The following is a 20,036-nucleotide window of genomic DNA, read 5'->3' as shown; positions in this document are numbered from 1 at the left end:
ACTGAACTGTACCAGGAAGCACAGGGCTGCAAAGAGAAGATCTCTTAGATTCTTAGAGTTCTTCTCTGTGACATAGAAGATTGGCGTTGGTTCACAAATTACTCAAAACTGTCATATACCAACAATTTCCAGTGAGTATGAATGAACATGGTTTTACAGAGAGTAAGAGGGTGCAGCTTAGAACAGCTGCACAAACGCCCTACTTGATCGTCACACAAAAGCATCAAAAGCAGCAGATCGACAAGCTCAAAGCACGTCGCTTTTGAATTTGAATCCATGAAGAGTAACGGTGGAGAGTTTCCACCCGACAGAGACGATATTCTCAAGTAAAGGATTGAAAAGTACAAATTATGCGGTACATCAACGCATTACTGTATTGAGATTGTAGATCAGCTATTTTCACTATGCTTGAAATACGGTTTAAGTGTTTAATTCATAATATATTTATAAGGAATTACAAGAAAGCTCGCCCCAAAACACGCTCACCCTGCGTCAAATACGGCGATCTCGGAACGGTCGCCACCAGGTATTTCTAACCGTAATCTCAGTAAAACTATGCCTAAACCTAACCTTATTCCTAACCTTAATCTCAGTAAAACTATGCCTAAACGTAACCTTATTCCTAAACTTAACCTCAGTAAAACTATGCCTATAAATCTAACCTTATTCCTAAACTTAACCTCAGTAAAACTATGCCTAATCCTAACCTTAACCTCAGTAAAACTATGCCTAAATCTAAACTTATTCCTAACCTTAACCTCAGTATAAACGAATACAAGAATACACGAACGAGCGGTCCGCGGGAAAAAATGTGGGCGAGTGTGTTTTAATTGGGGCGAGCGTTCTGGTTATCATCAAAAGCACAATATATGAGAGAAATGCATGTGTCCAAAAATGGCAGTAATGGCAGTAATATATATTTAATATTCTTTGTTTTTTTCGTATTTTTTTTGCCGGCGTCGTTAAGGCATGCATAACAACAGTTTGTGTTGCATGTTTTTTCTCACCAGAAGATATAAGATGATGCACTGTGTTCACAATGACTGTAGACGTCAAGAGAGAAGGAAGAGAGAGAGACAAAGACAGAGACAGACAGACAGACAGACAGGGTAATGTCTCGTTGGGCCGTTTCCAAAGCAGGAGGACCAAAGCGAGTCTATCATGCTGCTATAGCAGTGAGGAACAACCTTTATTCCTTTGGAGGCTTAGATGGAGGGACCTACAACACAACGGATCAGATGTATGTCCATGTCTGCAACACGGTGTCTTTATCCTGGAGAAAATTGCCTCCACTGACACCTGGAAGAGGAGAACGTCACCTTGAGGTTCCCTCCAAGCGCTGGGGCCACACAGCTGTGCTGGTAGAAGATACAGTCTATGTCTGGGGAGGATGCTGGGAAAGGGAGTTCTACAACATGCTTTATGCATTTGATGTCAACGCCCATATATGGTGGAAACCCAGGGTTTCTGGGACTGTTCCAGGGGAGAAGTGGCTCCACTCAGCCTGTGTGTTGGAGAAGGTCATGTTTATCCATGGAGGATTCACCAAGCCGCCTGGATGGACTAATGACATGTACAAGTTGGACACCAGCACAATGGTCTGGTCTTTAATTAACACTGGAGGAACTCCACCACCTCGTTCATATGGTCACTCTGCCACCATCATCGGGACCAAGATGTTTGTATTTGGGGGCTATAAGGGGTACCAGGAGGACTACTACAACACCATCAGAGTGTTTGACACAGAGACCAACTGCTGGCTGAACACACCTTCTGCACAGCTTCTTTCAGAAAGACGCAGGAGTCATTCAGCCTTTACCTACAACGGAGAGCTGTACATATTTGTTGGCTGCAACGGTAACCAGAGCTTCAATGATCTGTGGAGATTCAGTCCAGAGACCTTCTCCTGGAAGAAGGTTGAGCCCAAGGGGAAAGGCCCGTGTCCAATGTATGGCATGTGCTGTTGCATGATGGGAGATGATCGTGTCATCTTCTTTGGAAGAGAATCCACTACTGCTGATGACCTGTACGTCTTAGACTTAAGTCCTAGTCTTAAAACACTATGTAAGCTAGCAGTTATTCAGTACAGTGTGGAGCAGTCTGAACTCCCACACAACGTCAGGTGGGAACTGGCAGCCATGACAACCAACAAGCGCACTAAAAGAAGGAGAAACAGAAAACATTGAGTCAACTAAACCAGACGCTGTGGCTTCCATGTGACCAGTCTATGACATCACTCATGTTACTGTATGACATCATTACTATGACACCAGTCATCTCCATATTTAGGCAACGTATCAGCCAAAGCCGACCTCTAATGACATGAGTTTATAATTAAGCGTTAGATCTTCTTTTTTCTTTTTTTGTGATTTAAACAGACAAAAAGTAATAAACATGATCTGGCATCACTATCTGGCATCATTTTAAACCAGATAGTTGACTGTCAACTTAGTGAGTTGAATACCAGGTTCCAAAAAAAAGACTCCTATGGTTTCATGACATCTGCAAGTGTATCTATATATATACAATTTGAATCCTGCGCCATGTCGGTTGTCAGTATGTATGTAGCCAGTGTGACGTAATCTGACATCACGCCAGTGTGACGTAATCTGACATCACGATGAGACGGTCGTCCCGAAATCTATATATACAATTTGAATCTGTCTGTATGTACGTTCACAAAACAAACCAACCTGTTACCAAGACGACGATGACGATGAGACGGTCGTCCCGAATATGGACACAACTCCAGTGTGACGTAATCTCACGACAGCATGACATCACATCCTACCTATAAATTCTAGGATGCCGTCAGATCGCACCAGTTCAACGGCTTCCATAGTGATAAATAGTAATAATCTATAACCATAGAAAGAGTCATAAATGCTCATAATCATACTTATAACTCATTGGAGAGGTGATGCGCGTCACCTCTTTCTGAAGTGGGTACTTTCAAAGCCTGCCGTGGATTTAGGAGAGCACAAAACTCTCTCTCACACTGTGAGGTGCCTGTAAGGTGGCACTGCAAAGTGAACGACGCGTCACGCTAGACGTTCGGGCCGCATAGCGGCCCGAACTTCTAGTTCTTAACAACTCCCCGTGCTGATGCAACTGAAATGGTAAAAACCTCTCAGTGTCTCTGGCAGTGTTTTTGGTGCTATAGTTAAAGAAGACGAGCTTGCTTCATTTTGGACCCACCTTGCTATCAAAGAACATAAGGAGCTAAACTAAGGAGGTTCAGTGATGTTTATCACTGAACCTGAGATAATCTTGTATAATTGATATATACAGAGGCGTAATAAAAAGGTGTGAAGCGACACGTTTTGATCTTGTAGATCAGCTATTGTTTTGCTGTTTTTGAATCCTGAGAAGTAATAGTTATGGACATATATGGTTTCCACCTGACAGAAACGATAGAGAAGTGTTCTACCAACTGAACTGTACCAGGAAGCACAGGGCTGCAAAGAGAAGATCTCTTAGATTCTTAGAGTTCTTCTCTGTGACATACAAGATTGGCGTTGGTTCACAAATGACTCAAAACTGTCATATACCAACAATTTCCAGTGAGTATGAATGAACATGGTTTTAAAGAGAGTAAGAGGGTGCAGCTTAGAACAGCTGCACAAACGCCCTACTTGATCGTCACACAAAAGCATCGAAAGTAGCAGATCGACAAGCTCAAAACACGTCGCTTTTGAATTTGAATCCATGAAGAGTAACAGTGGAGAGTTTCCACCCGACAGAGACGATATGCTCAAGTAAAGGATTCAAAAGTACAAATTATGCGGTACATCAACGCATTACTGTATTGAAATTGTAGATCAGCTATTTTCGCTATGCTTGAAATAAGGTTTAAGTGTTTAATTCATAATATATTAATATGGAATTACAAGAAAGCTCGCCCCAAAACACGCTCACCCTGGGTCAAATACGGCGATCTCGGAACGGTCGCTACCAGGTATTCCTAATCATAACCTCAGTAAAACTATGTCTGAGCCTAACCTTATTCCTAAACTTAACCTTAGTAAAACTATGTCTGAGTCTAACCTTATTCCTAAACTTAACCTCAGTAAAACTATGCCTATAAATCTAACCTTATTCCTAAACTTAACCTCAGTAAAACTATGGCAAAACCTGACCTTATTCCTAATCGTAACCTCAGTAAAACTATGACTAATCCTAACCTTATTCCTAACCTTAACCTCAGTAAAACTATGCCTAAACCAAAACTCATTCCTATAACCTTAACCTCAGTATAAACGAATACAAGAATACACAAACGAGCGGTCCGCGGGACAAAAATGTGGGCGAGTGTGTTTTAATTGGGGCGAGCGTTCTGGTTACCATCAAAAGCACAATATATGAGAGAAATGCATGTGTCCAAAAATGTACTTTAGTACAGTAGTAAATGTACTTAGTTACTGTCCACCCACTGCCCACATCTCATCCCATCTGGCACCAGAAATAAACGGCATGTTGACAGTGGAGCAGGGAGTGTACAATATACAGTATGTGGCACTCTTCCTTCTACAAATAAAATGGAGACCTCAAACATGGCATGGAGCAGTGGTGGAAAGTAACTAAGTACATTTACTTACAGTAAGTACAATGTTGCTTTATTTGTACTTTACTTGAGTAATTCCAATTTCCAATACTTTTACTTCTACTCCACTACATCTCGGACCCAAACATGTTACTTTCACTTCACTACATTTATTCGAAAACTTTAGTTACTAGTTACTTTGTAGATTTTGTTTATTATTACAAAACACACACCAACAACTTCAGTCCTATATACATTTTGGCCATTTGAAAATAGCCGATCTACAAGCTCACAATGTGTCGCGATGCGACACATTGTGAGCTTGTAGAACTGCTATTTTCAAAAGATTTGTATACATTTGAAAACTTTAAAATGGGACATTCTGCATAATGAGCACTTTTACTTTGGGTACTTTAAGTACATTGCGATGCCAATACTTTTGTACTTTTACTCAAGTACATTTTGAATTACAGACTTATTGCTTGTAACAGTGTATTTCTATATTGCAGTATTGATATACTTTTACTTAAGTAAACATTTGGAGTACTTTTTCCCCCACTGGCATGGAGGAACATGGGAGGCGCTGTTGCTGAGGCCTGGCCGCCGTGCCTTTAATTCCCTTTCCCTTTTCCCAAGCTGGTCGATGGGCCGAAAACACAGAGAACAAGGAACGTCCTGGCAGGGTTTGTGTTATTGTTGCAGAGGATGTAACAGGGGTGTGAGAGCCGCGTTTATGTGAAGCAAACCGAACGGCTCGGACCAAAAACAACACGTCAAGCAGCTAGGAGGCACAATACTGAGCCAATACTGTCTGAAAATTCCCCTGAACATCTATATAACTTTATTTTCCCCATTATATGCACATTCTGCACGTGGTTCGACATTTTGCAGGTATGCACGAGTATGAAAGTATAGACACTATGAAGATGAGGATCAGTAATACTACTGTATGTATTAGTACAGCCATAGAGTGCATTGAGAGGTCAGTCTGGGAATCTGGGAATCAGATCAATGTTAGAATAGTTTGGGATTTTTCATTTTAGTTTAGTTTTAGTTCGTTTAGATTTTTTCTTTTTTCCATTTCAGTTAGTTTTAATTCGTTTTTAGAGCGGCTTTGCTTTGCATCTGTGTCATTTTAGATTTTGGCTATTCCAAAATAGTAGATCTACAAGCTCTAATATCTGCTAAATCTTTGAATACTTTTTTTTTTTTTAAATAAACATTTTTAACTCAAATCTTTGCTTCTGGGCGGTCGTCCATGGAACAACATATTTTGATGAGGATCGGCGGCCAAAAACATAATTTTGGGGGTCCTTGACAAGAAAAAGTTTGAGCACCATGGCACTGACATAGCAACAATAGTTTTTCAGAAAAGAAAATTGTTGAGACATTTGACAGTTACAAATGTTCGCTTTAAAAAAATATGTATTCAAATATTTGCACACATTTTCACGATTTTTCAAAAATAGCAGATCTACAATCTTACATATCTGCTATATAGACAGAGATGCGTTCCCGGATTGAATGGGTTAAGGCATGCCATTCTCCTATGTGGGAGAACTCAATGTCCATGAGATTCGAGAGGATTATGTTTTTCACCTACAACGGTTTCAAGGCTGACGGCCTGGGCCCGGCATGGACCGTTCTGGTCCCTCACACTCTGCCGCATCGTAACTCGAGGGAAGAAGACATTCCCAAAACTCATGGTAAACACATGAGTCAAACATGAAATATTTTAAATACGGAATTTTTGATTAAATACTATAACCTGTTTTAGTGGTTATCCACTTAAACACTATACTTAGTTGACCGAGGTCTCTTTACTTGGTCTGTTAATTTGTTTTCCTCTCGACACCACATCTCTTTGATGAAAATAGCCAATCTACAAGCTCACAATGAGTCACAATATGAGCTTATGAACTGCCCACAAAAAAATCGGAAACTTAACTTCGGTCGATTATTTCTCCCCTTCAATTATACCAATTGGTATTGTGTTTTAGATCATTTTTATCGTTGAAATATTTGCCAAAATTCCCCAATATGCTTCTGTTGGTAATCGCTCTTGTTTTGAGCGACCTGCCAGCACACACCTGCTGAGAGGTGTGTGCCAGTTACAGGTGTGTGACTGGCACCTGAGCATGGGTTCTGCAACTTTGTTGAGTTTGTGTATGCTCCAAGCAGCAACAATTCCCCCATGGAAAGATGCCACGTTTGTCCCTTCAGGATAAGGCCTGTGCAATAGGGCAAGTGAAGCTGGTGTTCCGTTACGCAGATTACGCATTATTTGGTGTTAGCCCTGGTACCATTTGCAGGCAGGTGTGTGCCAGTCACAGGTGTGTGTGTGTGTGTGTGTGTGTGTGTGTGTGTGTGTGTGTGTGTGTGTGTGTGTGTGTGTGTGTGTGTGTGTGTGTGTGTGTGTGTGTGTGTGTGTGTGTGTCTGTGTGTCTGTGTGTGTGTGTGTGTGTGTGTGTGTGTGTGACTGGCACCTGAGCATGGGTCCTGCAACTTTGACATCTGTCTTTGGTACCGTTGTGCAAATCTTGCCTGTAAATCTCTTGCCCTATTGCACAGGCCTTATCCTGAAGGGACAAACGTAGCACGTTTCCATGGGGGCAGTGTTGCTGCTTGGAGTATACACAAACTCAACAAAGTTGCAGAACCCATTCTCAGGTGCCAGTCACACACACACCTGTGACTGGCAAACATTTTAACTCAAATTTTTGCTTCTGGGGAGGTCCCTGGAACAAAATATTGTGAGATGGGGATCGGCGGACAAAAAACATAATTTTGGGGGTCCTTGAGAAGAAAGAGCACCACTGATATAGCAACAATAGTTTTTCAGAAAAATGTCTCATTTGTTGAGACATTTGACAGTTACAAATGAAAAATAAAAAATATACATTAAAAAATGTGCACAAATGTTGAGGATTTTTCAAAAATAGCAGATCTACAAGCTCATAGCGCGCCGTTCGGGTCCCTCACACTCTGCCGCATCGTAACTCGAGGGAAGAAGACATTCCCTAGAACTCATGGTAAAAAACACTCACCCAGTCAAATATGGAATATTTTAAATATGGAATTTGTGAACCCGTTTTAGTGGCTATCAACTTAAACACTATACTTAGTTGACCGAGGTCCCCTAGGGCACTTTACATGGTCTGTTAATTTGTTTTCCTCTCTCCACCAAATGTCTTTGCTTGTAAACAGAAACAAGCCATGGGCTTTTTTGGGTTTTTTAAATCCTATTTAGTTGACCTTGTATTTGAAATGTACTTTCATGTGCTTTTTTCTGCAAACTTCTGAATAAAGAAGTAATCAATCAATCAAAAATAGCCACAATGCGTGGTAAAATAGCTCACAATGCGTCACATTATGGGCTTATAGATCAGCAATTTTTGGCAGAACGTTCACCCTCCAAAATAGGGGCGCTGGGGTTCACTCGGCTATCTCTTTATTCTATGTTATCCCCCCCCCCCCCCCCCCCCGCCCCCAGTGATCCCAGATGTGGCCTTTACGTGCGGTCGGTCGTCCAGCCCGGCGCTCGCTCGCTCTGCCCGCTCTGGGACACAAGCCACCGTCTCGGTCCCTAAAGATTTAGGGGTTCCCCCCCCTTTTAAGGGACTGTGCTGTTTATACGGCCGATGCCAACTGGAGCCCGAGTGCGTAGGGCACTGGTTTGTGTTAATTAGCCATGGAGATAGGTTCGCATTATGACTCACTCCCGTTCCAAAACATCGGTCGCCATAATGTTCCCAGCGACGCACTTTGAGGTTCGACTTTCATTTAGATCAGGGAGGGGGCCCATCATTGAGAGCTTTTTATGTGTGTGTGTGCGTCCACTATGGAGTTGGACATTACACTGTCACATTAGTGCAGAAAACCGAATTAAACAAGACTTGCTCTTTCCTTGAGCTCCTCCCTTATCTACGCGGCTTACAGACATAGAGACAGAGAGGCAGAGAGAGAGAGAGAATTGTTCCTTCTTGTTCCTTCTCATTGCTTTTATTGGAAGGGCCCACGTTTCCAGCATAAGCAGCTCAAGCGCCGCTATTATTTTAGTGGATACGTCTCCATTCCCAGTGTCTGAGAGGGCCCATTTCTGTTCACAAATATACAGTGCGCTCAACAATTTGAGCCCATAATCTTTGTTTCATTAACACATTTGATGTCTGGATTACAAAAGCACTCAGGAGGTTGTTTTTGGAGAGCACGCTAGAGCCCCCTTCTCCGTATTTTTGGAACGGCACAGTTTCCACAAAGTCAATCGAAGTTATAAGTGAAACGGCTCGGCTAACAAGAGCACTGACATTTTCACGTCTCAATTGCTTGGGCCGGCATCCTGAAGCCTCTCGAAACAGACCAGACGTTGCAACATTCGGAGAAACAAGATCACTTTTTGGTAAATTAATTGTGCATTCAGCTCAGATCGCATCCAACATACTACGTTGTGACCCTCAGATGCACCGCTTCAACAAAGCACTGTTTTCATTGCTGTACATTCTTCTGAAATTAGGTTGGTTCCAGTCGTTTCTTTGTAATGTCCAAGTGGATTGTGTTGACATTTGGTTTGACATTTATATGTGAAAGTGTTCTTTCGCTCTCAGTATGTCATGTTATTGCTCACTGTTGCCTTGTGATTTGTAGTGCCTGGTTTCTGATCTACCCAGCGGTAGGTGGGTGTTTCTGCTGTTATTGTGACTGAGCTCAGAAGACCAACAGTGATGGACAGATAAAGATATGCAAGTGGCAGTGCTATTGAACAACATCTCGTCTATAGGTGAATCTACAATGTAAAGTTCAAATTGTGCTCAAAATACGGATAAAACTCCGGCCCTGCTGTGCAAATTGGCATTGCTAGGCAAAGGTTGATGTCTGCTGCACAAGCAGTTGTCTTTGTTAGGCAACATATTATGTTGTGTTTGACGTCAGACTAGAGCAGTGGTTTCAAAACTGGGCCATATTATTTTGGGGGGTCCACAGATGATTAGCTTAATGTGCAACATCGTTTCCTCACTCAGTAAACAAACCAACATACAGTATAAGTGTATATAATATAGGGTATCTGCACATTTCCAAAGTGACAATTTAAGAACTTTCAAGAGCTTTTTAATCCCAAATTGTCATTAAATACTACGTAAGAAAGAGGCAAACATTGTGAACGCCTTGCACTGCGAGGCGTTGTGAGCTTGTAGATTGGCTATTTTCACAATATCTATCTGTGGAAGCGAGGGATATAAAATGTAATGCCTACAATTCCAAGTGTAAGATTAAAAAAAATGACAGAACAAGGTCTATGTCATATCATATTTAAAGACTACAGTATACATTTTTTGAAAGCGGGTAAGCGGGGGGGATAAAGATGGTCATCTTCAAATAGCTTTACTCATCAAATTGTGCACAATCATCCTTCCATACAATCTACCCATACAGATACAGACAAATTGTACTTGCTTTACTACTCTCACTAGGGATGTGCCCTGTGACACTGGCAGTTCATTCCCAGGACCTAACTGGCTCTTTGGCAGAGTGTTTTAAGTGAACCACCCCCCCCCCACCCCCCCCACCACCCTGATTGGAAACACATGCACACAGCAGCAGCATCAAAGTGGCCCTCAACGCTCCCCCCTCCTCAAACCCACCGCAGCAGCAATGGCTTCTGATGTGTCCCACGTCAAACATGTCAGTACACTCACACTAAGACACTTACCAAATGAAAAGTGGTGGGCTGACGTTTTCCGACTTATCAAATCATATCGAGTTTCTGTTTCCCCCTCCGTCCCTCGCGTACGCATGCACGGCACGCCGAGGTTTGGGGGTGTGTTAGTTAGATGGCCTCTTACTGGAACTGTCACGGACCCCGGAGCTCCGACATGACGCTGCGCCTCCACGTACGTCCCCCCGGGCCAACAGATTGCAGCTGATATCTTTCAGGCTCCTGTCACTTTCAGCGTAGCTGTTTAAAGGGATAGTTCACCCCAAAAAGTACTTATTTTCTATCAATTACACACCCCATAAAGCCTTGCATTCATGGAGATCGTTTTGTTTTTGTCACATTCCTAAGCCATTAAATTGATGACCGGCAGAAAGATGCTCATCGAATTATTGGCTTAGGAATGCGGCAAAAACAAAAACAAATTGCCATAAATTGAAGTCTCCATGGGGTGTGTAATCGATAGAAAAAAGTCATTTTGGGGTGAACTATCCCTTTAAGCGTGTATAAGTTATATTCAGTCGTACGCCTGTGCCGCTTGCCGGAAACTAGGGCTGCAAAATTAGTCGATTTTTAATCTGGATCACGATTTTGGCTTCCCACAATGGAATTAACATGATCGTCCGATTATTGATACAAAAAATGTGTGACGCATTATGAGCTTATAGATGGGCTATTTTCAGCATGTGAAACTGTTGTACGACAAAGTATCAGTTAAAACGTAAGTAGTGGGATTCAGTAGTTTCATTCACATCCATCATGCAGGTACAATGAATGGAGTGAAAGACTCACTGGAGTGAATACTAACATAACAGTATTTAAATCTGCAAAGATGTGTTCATTGGCAGGAGTATGTAAAAGTGAAAGCATTGCTCTGTTGACTTCATTTAGTGTTAAGTTTTGGTATTTATTATGGAGGACCAGTTCTATTTTGATTCAGACCTACAGTGTATTAGCAGGAAAGTACAGTAGCACACCGTGAATGTGAAAGCAGTGATATGCTTGGGTCAACAAAAAAAAAATCACTAAAATCGTGATAATCATTTTGTCCATAGTCGTGCAGCCCTTCCGGAAACAGCGGATCTACAAGCGCTGTGAGCTTGTAGATTGGCTATTTTCAGCAAGCCTCATCATACAAATACAATAGACAAGTATAACTCCATAAATCAGGCTTTGCTCTCTCCATCTCTCTCTCTCCTATAATGAATCCAATGAACATGCAAGCTCGCCTTTCATCTACAACCACTTTAAACGACAGGGAGGAGAAAATCAGCTTCCACTCAGCCACGGAGGAGAGGTTTAACAGGACAATAGGTCATCCTAAACCTCAAAGCACGTTCCCGATCTGCTGATGATGATGATCGGGAACGTGCTCAATTCTGCGCACAGGATGTCATAAACCCAGATTTGTTCTGCTTCACAGAGGAACATCATTTTACCATCCGATTCTTACTAAAGACATCCGTTGAAAAATAGGTCCGAAATACCTTCATTCGGACGGCAACCCAATTCTGGAAGATAATATAGAGTACGTGACCGAATCCCGGGCTATAACGATGTGTGGTCACAGATCAGGCTTAACGTCCATGTTTGACCAGTGAGATATATTTGTGTCCGGCGGACATGACCTGGAAAAAAACCTCGTCACGCAGTGTTTCTCAAATGGGGGTCCGTGGCCTCAAACAGGAGAGCTTTTGATGAAGGACAGAAGAGTGGACTGGCCCCCATTTTAATTTTTGACAATTCAAAAATAGGCAATATACAAGCTCACAGTGCGTCACGATGCGCCTCTTTGTGAGCTCGGTAGATCGGCTATTTGAAAAATTATCTTGACAAGATCTTGACAAATATGGGGTTCTTTGGCCAAAGTCTTTTCAGATGGGGGTGAGGCTAACAATTCTAAAAAAATACCACAACAAACAACTTTGTACAAAAATGTTATAATCACAGAGAACATAGAGAAATGTTCTGAGAACAAGGAGAAGAACAAATTTCAGTCTAAACCGGCTGAGTGAGTGAAAACCGTTCCCAAAACAAACCAGGCCTTTTCCATCTAGGTTGCAATTTCCTCGACACAAAGCTCTTAAGAGCATAGTGAAAAATAACGACTACAAAAGAATAGAGCTCTGGGTCGCAATTCTCTGCTCAAATCAACCGAAAAATATTTAGGGGAAAATACACTGGCTGTCCTCAGCCTATCAGATGACATTCCCGTACATTTCTTGACGTCATTTGAGCTAATTTCCAGCCCAGTCCACCCCCCCCCCCCCCTCCCACCCAGCCCCCACAACACGTAATTTGGAATACACCTCAGAAACCCTCACATGGGGCCAAACAGATGCTAGCAAGTCGCACGTTCCTCTCATGTGGAAAGAGGGTGTTATAAGAACCGCAGAAATGGAGAACAGAGTAAAGAGGACTTGTATAATAGCGTCAAATAAGCCACGGCAGAATATCAATCATAACACACAGTGGCTGTAGTAATAATGTCTGTAGTAATAATGTCTGTAGTAATAATGTCTCCTGGCCCGCCATAACGCAGTGATTTACACTTTGTCGTACGTACAGCGGTGTCGTGTGGCCCGAAAGCAGGTTGTGCGCTTGTAGGTCGGCTATTTTCGGGAGGACGAAACCTTCAAACGGACCAAGTATAAATCGGGGTTCACTATTACCTCTGTCCAGTGTTGATTTTGTCAACTAAAACTACGACTAAAAATATTCGTCGACTACCTTTTTTCACTTAGGAAAACTAAATAAAAACTAAGCTATGATGACAAACTGAGACTAAATATATTGATAATTTCGTCAACAAATAAAAACTATACTAAACTGTTATGGAAGGACTAGTGGAGAAGAGATCCAGCAGAACTAAAAGACACGTCATTTTATGTTTGGTTGCGCTCGGGTGTTGTGCTCTGAAAATAACAGATCTACAAGCTCACAACGCGTCGTGAGCTTGTAGATCGGCTATTTTCAGCATGCAACCAAGTGTAAAATCAGCCATTGCGACGCCATCAAGGCACCGCCAAAAATACATTTTAGTCGACTAAATCAACTGTACATTTAGTCTACTATAATCTTATATTTAGTCGACTAAAACTAGACAAAAACTAAACATTTCAGATGACTAAAATATGACTATTAAACAAAATGGAATTTTATTCAAAAGACCGACCAAAACTAAATCAAAATTTGCTGTCAAAATCATCACTGCCTCTGTCTCCCTGTAGGGCTGGATTTATTTCGTATCGGTGGAGAAATAGGAAACACCTGATAGTTAAGAAGAGGCATTCCTCCACAACAGCTCGGGTGCCAGAAGAAAACTACCAAAGAATGTCAGTAGTCCCAAAATACTTTGTCTCGTTTTCGACAGGCAAACGGTTTCTGATCCGGGCCCTGCTGGCACATTCTACATAACAAGGGACACGCTGAAACAATTATGGGAATAATTGTGGGGTGTTTTAACAGCTGGATGGTTGGGGGGTGGGGGGGGTGGTGGGGGGTGGGGGTGTACTGTGGGTTTTGGACCAATCAGGGAATGAGGAGGCAAATGAGAGTGACCCCGCTGCACTCCACTATCTCAGTCTTCGGTTAGCCAATCAGCAATGATGACGAAGGAGCATCCATCCACCCACCATCTTATCATCCATCCACCTACCTACCTACCTACCTACCTACCTACCTACAGGGTTGCCAGATCTGGTTATTATAATTTCCCCGCAAGATTTTATTTGAAAATAGCCGATCTACAAGCTTGTAGATCTGCTATTTTCAAATAGCTGATGTATATGTTAAAGTGCACATGTGGCCCATAGTCGCTTCTTTTGGGCTGGTTTTCCTAGACCTGGTTGCTTGTTTCTCTCACAGAATCTGGCAACACTGCCTACCAACTTACCTACCAACCTACCGGCCAGTGGTTCTCAAACTTTTACATTTCATGGTCTCTCCTCAACTCTGACAGTATACACATGGAAACAAATGGACCCATTAGGGTCCATTTGGTTCCATTTGTATACTGTCAGAGTATAGTATGTATATACTGTCAGAGTTACAGACTTGTAAGGGTCAATTTAGAACCCTTCAAGGAACCCTGAGAGTCCCTGGACCCCACTTTGAGAACCACGGCGTATAGGCAATAATTATGAGGCATTATAAATGGGATTATAATGCATGTATAGACCCGACCTTTAAGTAAAGTGTTACCTGGTAGTTATAATGTGTTGTTCCACTGAGTTTAGAACGCATTATGATTAGTGATTATATTGTATACGCATTGTAGACACGGCCTTAATATCAAGTCTTACCGTAAACATCTATATGTGTGCACGGCTCAAAACAATTACCCAAATGGGTCCCAACTTACTGTTTTGGGAAACACAGTGCTAGATAGCCTGAAAGAGGCCACGACTACAGTAACAGACAAAAAGATGCTCCGGTACCTGACCCAAACCATCTGCTGCTCATTTGGGTCAGCTCTGTCGGCCAAAAACAGCCGACAGACACATGACAAGCAAGTGGAAGAATGCGAGACGGCGCGAATCAACTACTACTTGTTGTTTCGGAGCACTTGTATCAACATGATAGATAACCCACTGAGGCTGTGAAATATCTGAGCTTGGACGCCTGTCGCTTTTCCAAAAAAAAAAAAAAAAAATTAAGCGACCAAGTTTATTTTGTTGCTGTCGGACAGAAACCTCTTATTTCCATAATTGAACCTAGGCCATTGGTTCTCAAATGGCCTAGGTGGAATTATTTCAATTATTTCCATAATTGAACCTAGGCCATTGGTTCTCAAATGGCCTAGGTGGAACCAAATGGACCCTAACGGGTCCATTTGGTTCCATTTGTACACTCTCAGAGTTAAATTAACATTGATTTTACAATATAAAATGGGGTCCCAGATATAGAAATGTCATTAAATGGGCTCCGTAGCCTAATGCACGTCAAACTGGGGATCCTTGAAATTACAACGGTTGAGAATCACTGCTAAAGCCGTAAAAATCTTCTCTTATGGGGGTCCCTGGCACATCTTTTCAAATGGGAGTCTGCGGGCTAATAAGTGTCAATTTGGGGGTCCTTGACATGAAAAAGTTTGAGAACCACTGACCTAGGCCATTGCCTAGGGCAGCAGTTTGCAGAGCCGGGAAAAAAAATCTGCTTTTTTTTTTTGTGGTGTAGTATTCTGAAATGAATGATGACACTTGCGCGATGGGTATTCTATCACTTGTTTGTCGTTTGCAAGTCACATCACCGTTTGCATGAGTGAATCGCATCTAAGAAAGCTTGCCTAGGGCGGCAATTGGGTCAGAAACGGCCCTGCCTACTTCACACAAGTAGGGCATGCACACGCAAGTGTCAACAGTAGCAGATCTGCAAGCTCGAAACGCGGGTGCAAAGCGACACGTTTTTAAGCTTGTAGATCTGCTACTTTTGCCGTTTTTAAATTTGAATCCTGAAAAGCAACAGTCTTGGACAGGTTTCCGTTCCATGCCTCTATACGATTGTCCGTTTTACTCAAGTAATTATTTGAATACAGGCCTTTTACTTGTAACAGGGTATCTTTATAGTGTTACTTTTACTAAGTAAATATATCTGAGTACTTCTTACACCACTATTTAAAATAGGAGCCAAGTTATTGTTGCTAGAGGACGGTGTTTGCGTGCATAATATTTGTGCACATGCACAAAAAGCTATTGATCGGCAATTTGTGAGGCAACATCTGCAACAATCCACAAGACAAGTTAAGTTTTATTGCCTCAGTCTGATGCCGATGCTAATTGAATATTTTCGGGGGAGTCTGTCAGAATATACGTCTTGAGTAATGCATGCAGTGTATTTCTTGTGCCACGAGAAGTCGATAAGCTCTCGAGAGCGGTTTCGTAACAGATACATCCGTCAGAATTTACGTCATTCGTGGAGACGTGCCGATTTTTAGCGGCCTCGGGCCCACCGCTGGCTCCTGGCCAAGTCTTACAACGATGTTGTACTCCATCAGCGCCGGGGTCACTGGGAGCCCGTCCAAACGCTATAGAATGTTTGTGAAACAGTGTGAAAGGAGCCCCCCCACACACACACACACACTAGCGCTGATTCCTAAACAATGAACACAATATGTAAAATAAATTATGATGTTTTATTAGTAATATTGTTCCTGCTGTTCTACACACTGCCAACCAGGTGAGGAAATCGCTGATTGACGCTTTAAACTTGGCTCTCAATGAGTCAGACGCATTGAGAGCTTGTAGATCGTCTATTTTTGGCTATAGTTCTCCTCAGAAAAGGGATGCTAGGGTTCAAGGGGTTAATGTAAAAATATCACACAAAAGTTTGGCGCTGCCCCCCTGTAGTAACTCTGAGGACCCCCTAGGGGTCCCGGATGCCCTGTTGAAGACCTCTGGCCTATATACATTATGTTCCCCGCTTGTGTCTGCATGACAATGCAAAGATCCTGCTGTGTCTTATCAGGTGCTGGCTCTCTGGATAGCCAGAGGCCATGGAGCTCTGGACCCGGTGCTATCAGGCTAGAGAGGAGAGCAAACATCTGGGGCTGACATGGAGCTAGCAGCTAATTGGTTGTTAGACTGGGAATAAGTGCATGTCTTCAGACTCCGAGGAGAGTGCTGATAAAGATGTCCATTAGCTGTCTCACACTCACACAGCCAGACACACGCGCGCACACGCACACACATGTTTGTACTATCCTTGTGAGGACATGAACGTTTTATGACGGCAATTTTATGAGTGACATTTTACTTTTTTAACCTTTTTACACATTTTCTGTGTTTCGGTGTGTGACACCAGGAGAACAGTCCACAGAATATCTAGTTCTGAAATTGTACTATAATTGTGGGGGGATTCGGCCACTCACAAGTATAGTAAAACAAGTACACACACATTCACACACACACACATGCGTGTGCACACACACAAGCAAATTACGACCGAGTCGTTAATGTGGAAAAGGGAGATGTGTGTGTACAGTATATGTGTTTCGGCACGCATGTGTACTGAAACTTGAACGCTCGTATAAGTATAAGTGGCAAGATACTGGCATAACTGTCTATTGAAAGGAACACGACCTAAGAGTCTAAAAGCCCACTTAGCAGCCCCTAGAGGCCGTGTTGCTCATAACACCCACTCGTAAATTTGGGCAATATAAATTTGGGCACTATAGACGAAAAGCCATGACATGACAGATATTGTTTGTGCAAAGTTGAAATTTCGGCCTGAGTGTGGCGCTACAGGAAAGGTCATGGGGAAAATGGTAAGGGTTCATCCTCCAGGGAGAACGAATGCGCTCAACGAGTTTCAAGACAACAGTGTTATAGAAGCTGTAGTGTAAAGTAACTACGGTAAGTACATGTACTCAAGTACTGTAAGCTACAATGTTGAGGTACTTTTACTTTTACTGGAGTATTTACAATTTTCAATACTTTTACTCACTACATCTCAAGAGGCAAATATTGTACTTTTACTCAAATACAATTATTTGAGAGCTTTAGTTGTTACTAGTTACTTTGTAGATTTTGATTATTATTACAAAACATGAAATTAACCATTTCAGCCCTACTTAAACTTTGGCTACGCACGCACACAAGCACGCGCACACACACCTTCCAAAACAATTAACACAATAGAGGGTATGCACATGCTTAAAGTGAATGGCAAATCGAGTGGCAAAGCAACATGCAAAGTGAGTTTAACATTGTTTAATGTTGTTTAATGCAATCAGATATGACTTTTCTGTTTGGATGCATGAGCTGTCAAGGCCAGAAAGTATTTTTTTGACACTCAGTAGGCATTCCTGCATAACTTCCGGGTTTGATGATGATGTCACACGCATATCCTCTATATGTAGAATACCTATGTTTAGGTACTCGTTCCAAACCTACGTTCCTGCTGTTCTATACAACCTTTGCAGTTACAGTTTACAGTTTGCTTTTATGAAATATTCTGAGACCAGTACAATGGACCACAATTATGATTGCATTATGATTGATATCACAGACTGTTCTTATAGGCCTGTTGGATATCTTAACTTGTGTTTTTTTATTCTATCCGTGGTGTGAAAAATAGGGGTTTGTGTGCGTAACTGATATAGGCTTATTGGACCTATGCGTCAAACAATGTAGTGGTGTGTGTGTGTGTGTGTGTGTGTGTGTGTGTGTGTGTGTGTGTGTGTGTGTGTGTGTGTGTGTGTGTGTGTGTGTGTGTGTGTGTGTGTGTGTGTGTCTACTGCTGTTTACATTACTTCATGTCAGCTCTGATGTGTAGCGTTCACATTTACCAGCTCTCTAATTTCCCAGTACAACTGTACACTCTCAGAGTTATAGCTGGGGTCCACGGCCTAATGAACACTAAACTGGGGGGGGTCCTCAAAATTAAACCACTGCTTTAGATGGCTCGAATTTCACCACAACCACAATTCTATTAGCCTTGTTCCCAGGCAGCTGAACTACGATTGGTCAACACGTATCGACGTCAAAAAAGGGAATGTGATTGTGAAAACAGAGGGTTCTGTGTGTGTGTGTGTAACTTGAACTGGAAAAAAAACTGCACATTTTTACACCTTCACAGTGATTAATCAACCCCTCTCCCCCTCCCCCCCAACACATTTTGGATCATATGGGACATTTTAAAGCAGTTTTTCCTCTTTGAAACTGACTGGTTAAATTATGGTCTACTTATGAGAGACCCACTTGCGTTGGCCACAGAATTGTCTCGAGTCCCACTCAGTTAACCCGTTAAGACCGGGAACGCATCTGTGTGCCATTTTAAGATTTCTTTGGTTATTCAAAAATAACAGATCTACAAGCTCATAGCTTGTAGAGCTTGTAGATCTGCTATTTTTGAAAAATAGTGAAAATGTGTGCAAATCTTTGAGTACATATATGTTTTTAAAGCAAACATTTGTAACTCAAATCTTTGCTTCTGGGGGGGTCCATGGAGCAACATGTATTGAGATGGGGGTCCGCAGCCAAATACATTTTGGGGCGGTCCTTGAACATGAAAAAGTTTGGGAACCACATAGCAACATACGTTTTTTCAAAAAACTGTTAGGATTTAGAAGATATTTGTAGAATCCCACAGAAGCAAAGATTTGAGTTAAAAATTGTCGCTTTAAAAAAATATATATTCAAAGATTTGCACAAATTTTCAGGATTTTTTCAAAAAATAGCAGATCTACAAGCTCATAGCGCGGCACTCGGTGCCGCGCTATGAGCTTGTATATCTGCTATTTTTTGAATAGCCAAAGAAATCTAAAAACGACACACAGATGCGTCCCCGGTCTTAATGGGTTAAGCTGAAGTGCAGGAGGTTGTGAAATAACTCATCTGTGTTAGACAGACACCCCAGCTCTAGTCTGTCTTCCATCACCTCTTCCTCCCTTTTCTGTCAGCTCAATTTGTCTGTTTTAACCACTTACATCCTGCTGCCGTCCCCGTTTTGGGCTTGTCATTATAGGCAAAAGGTCTCCCTTGTTTGGGGGGGGCGGGATAGGCCATCTACATAAGCACATAACGCGTCGAGATGCGACGTGTTGTGAGCTTGTAGATCAGGTATTACCATGAAGTACAGAAAAGGCTTACAGCTGCAATCCATAACTTTCACGAACGCACGAAATGTCTACCGCTGAGCTAATACAGAAAGAAAGCATGTTTGGCCGTAACAAGCTGTGAGCTTGTAGATTGGCTATTTTCGCTATCAACCCATTAAAACCGGGAAAGCAGATTTCATTGGCTATTCAAAAACAGCAGATCTACAAGCTCATAGCGCTTCACT

The 20,036-nt window shown here is 42.2% G+C and overlaps 1 protein-coding gene across 1 annotated transcript; it reads left to right on the top strand.

The window, feature by feature from the left end:
* Positions 1-1,415: 1,415 nt before the first annotated feature.
* On the top strand, positions 1,416-2,186 carry LOC311060231 (kelch domain-containing protein 3-like; the record flags this gene model as incomplete). Its single annotated transcript, XM_084078364.1, has 1 exon — positions 1,416-2,186. The coding sequence occupies one exon, from the start codon at positions 1,416-1,418 to the stop codon at positions 2,184-2,186; it is 771 nt and encodes a 256-aa protein (XP_083934490.1).
* Between the last annotated feature and the right edge of the window lie 17,850 nt (positions 2,187-20,036).

This window comes from Gymnoscopelus microlampas (genome assembly GCF_963454915.1).
Source record: "Gymnoscopelus microlampas genome assembly, chromosome: 14".
NCBI classification, from domain to species: domain Eukaryota; kingdom Metazoa; phylum Chordata; class Actinopteri; order Myctophiformes; family Myctophidae; genus Gymnoscopelus; species Gymnoscopelus microlampas.
Note: the sequence above shows the minus strand (reverse complement) of the source record. Positions and strands in the feature narration are given on the sequence as shown.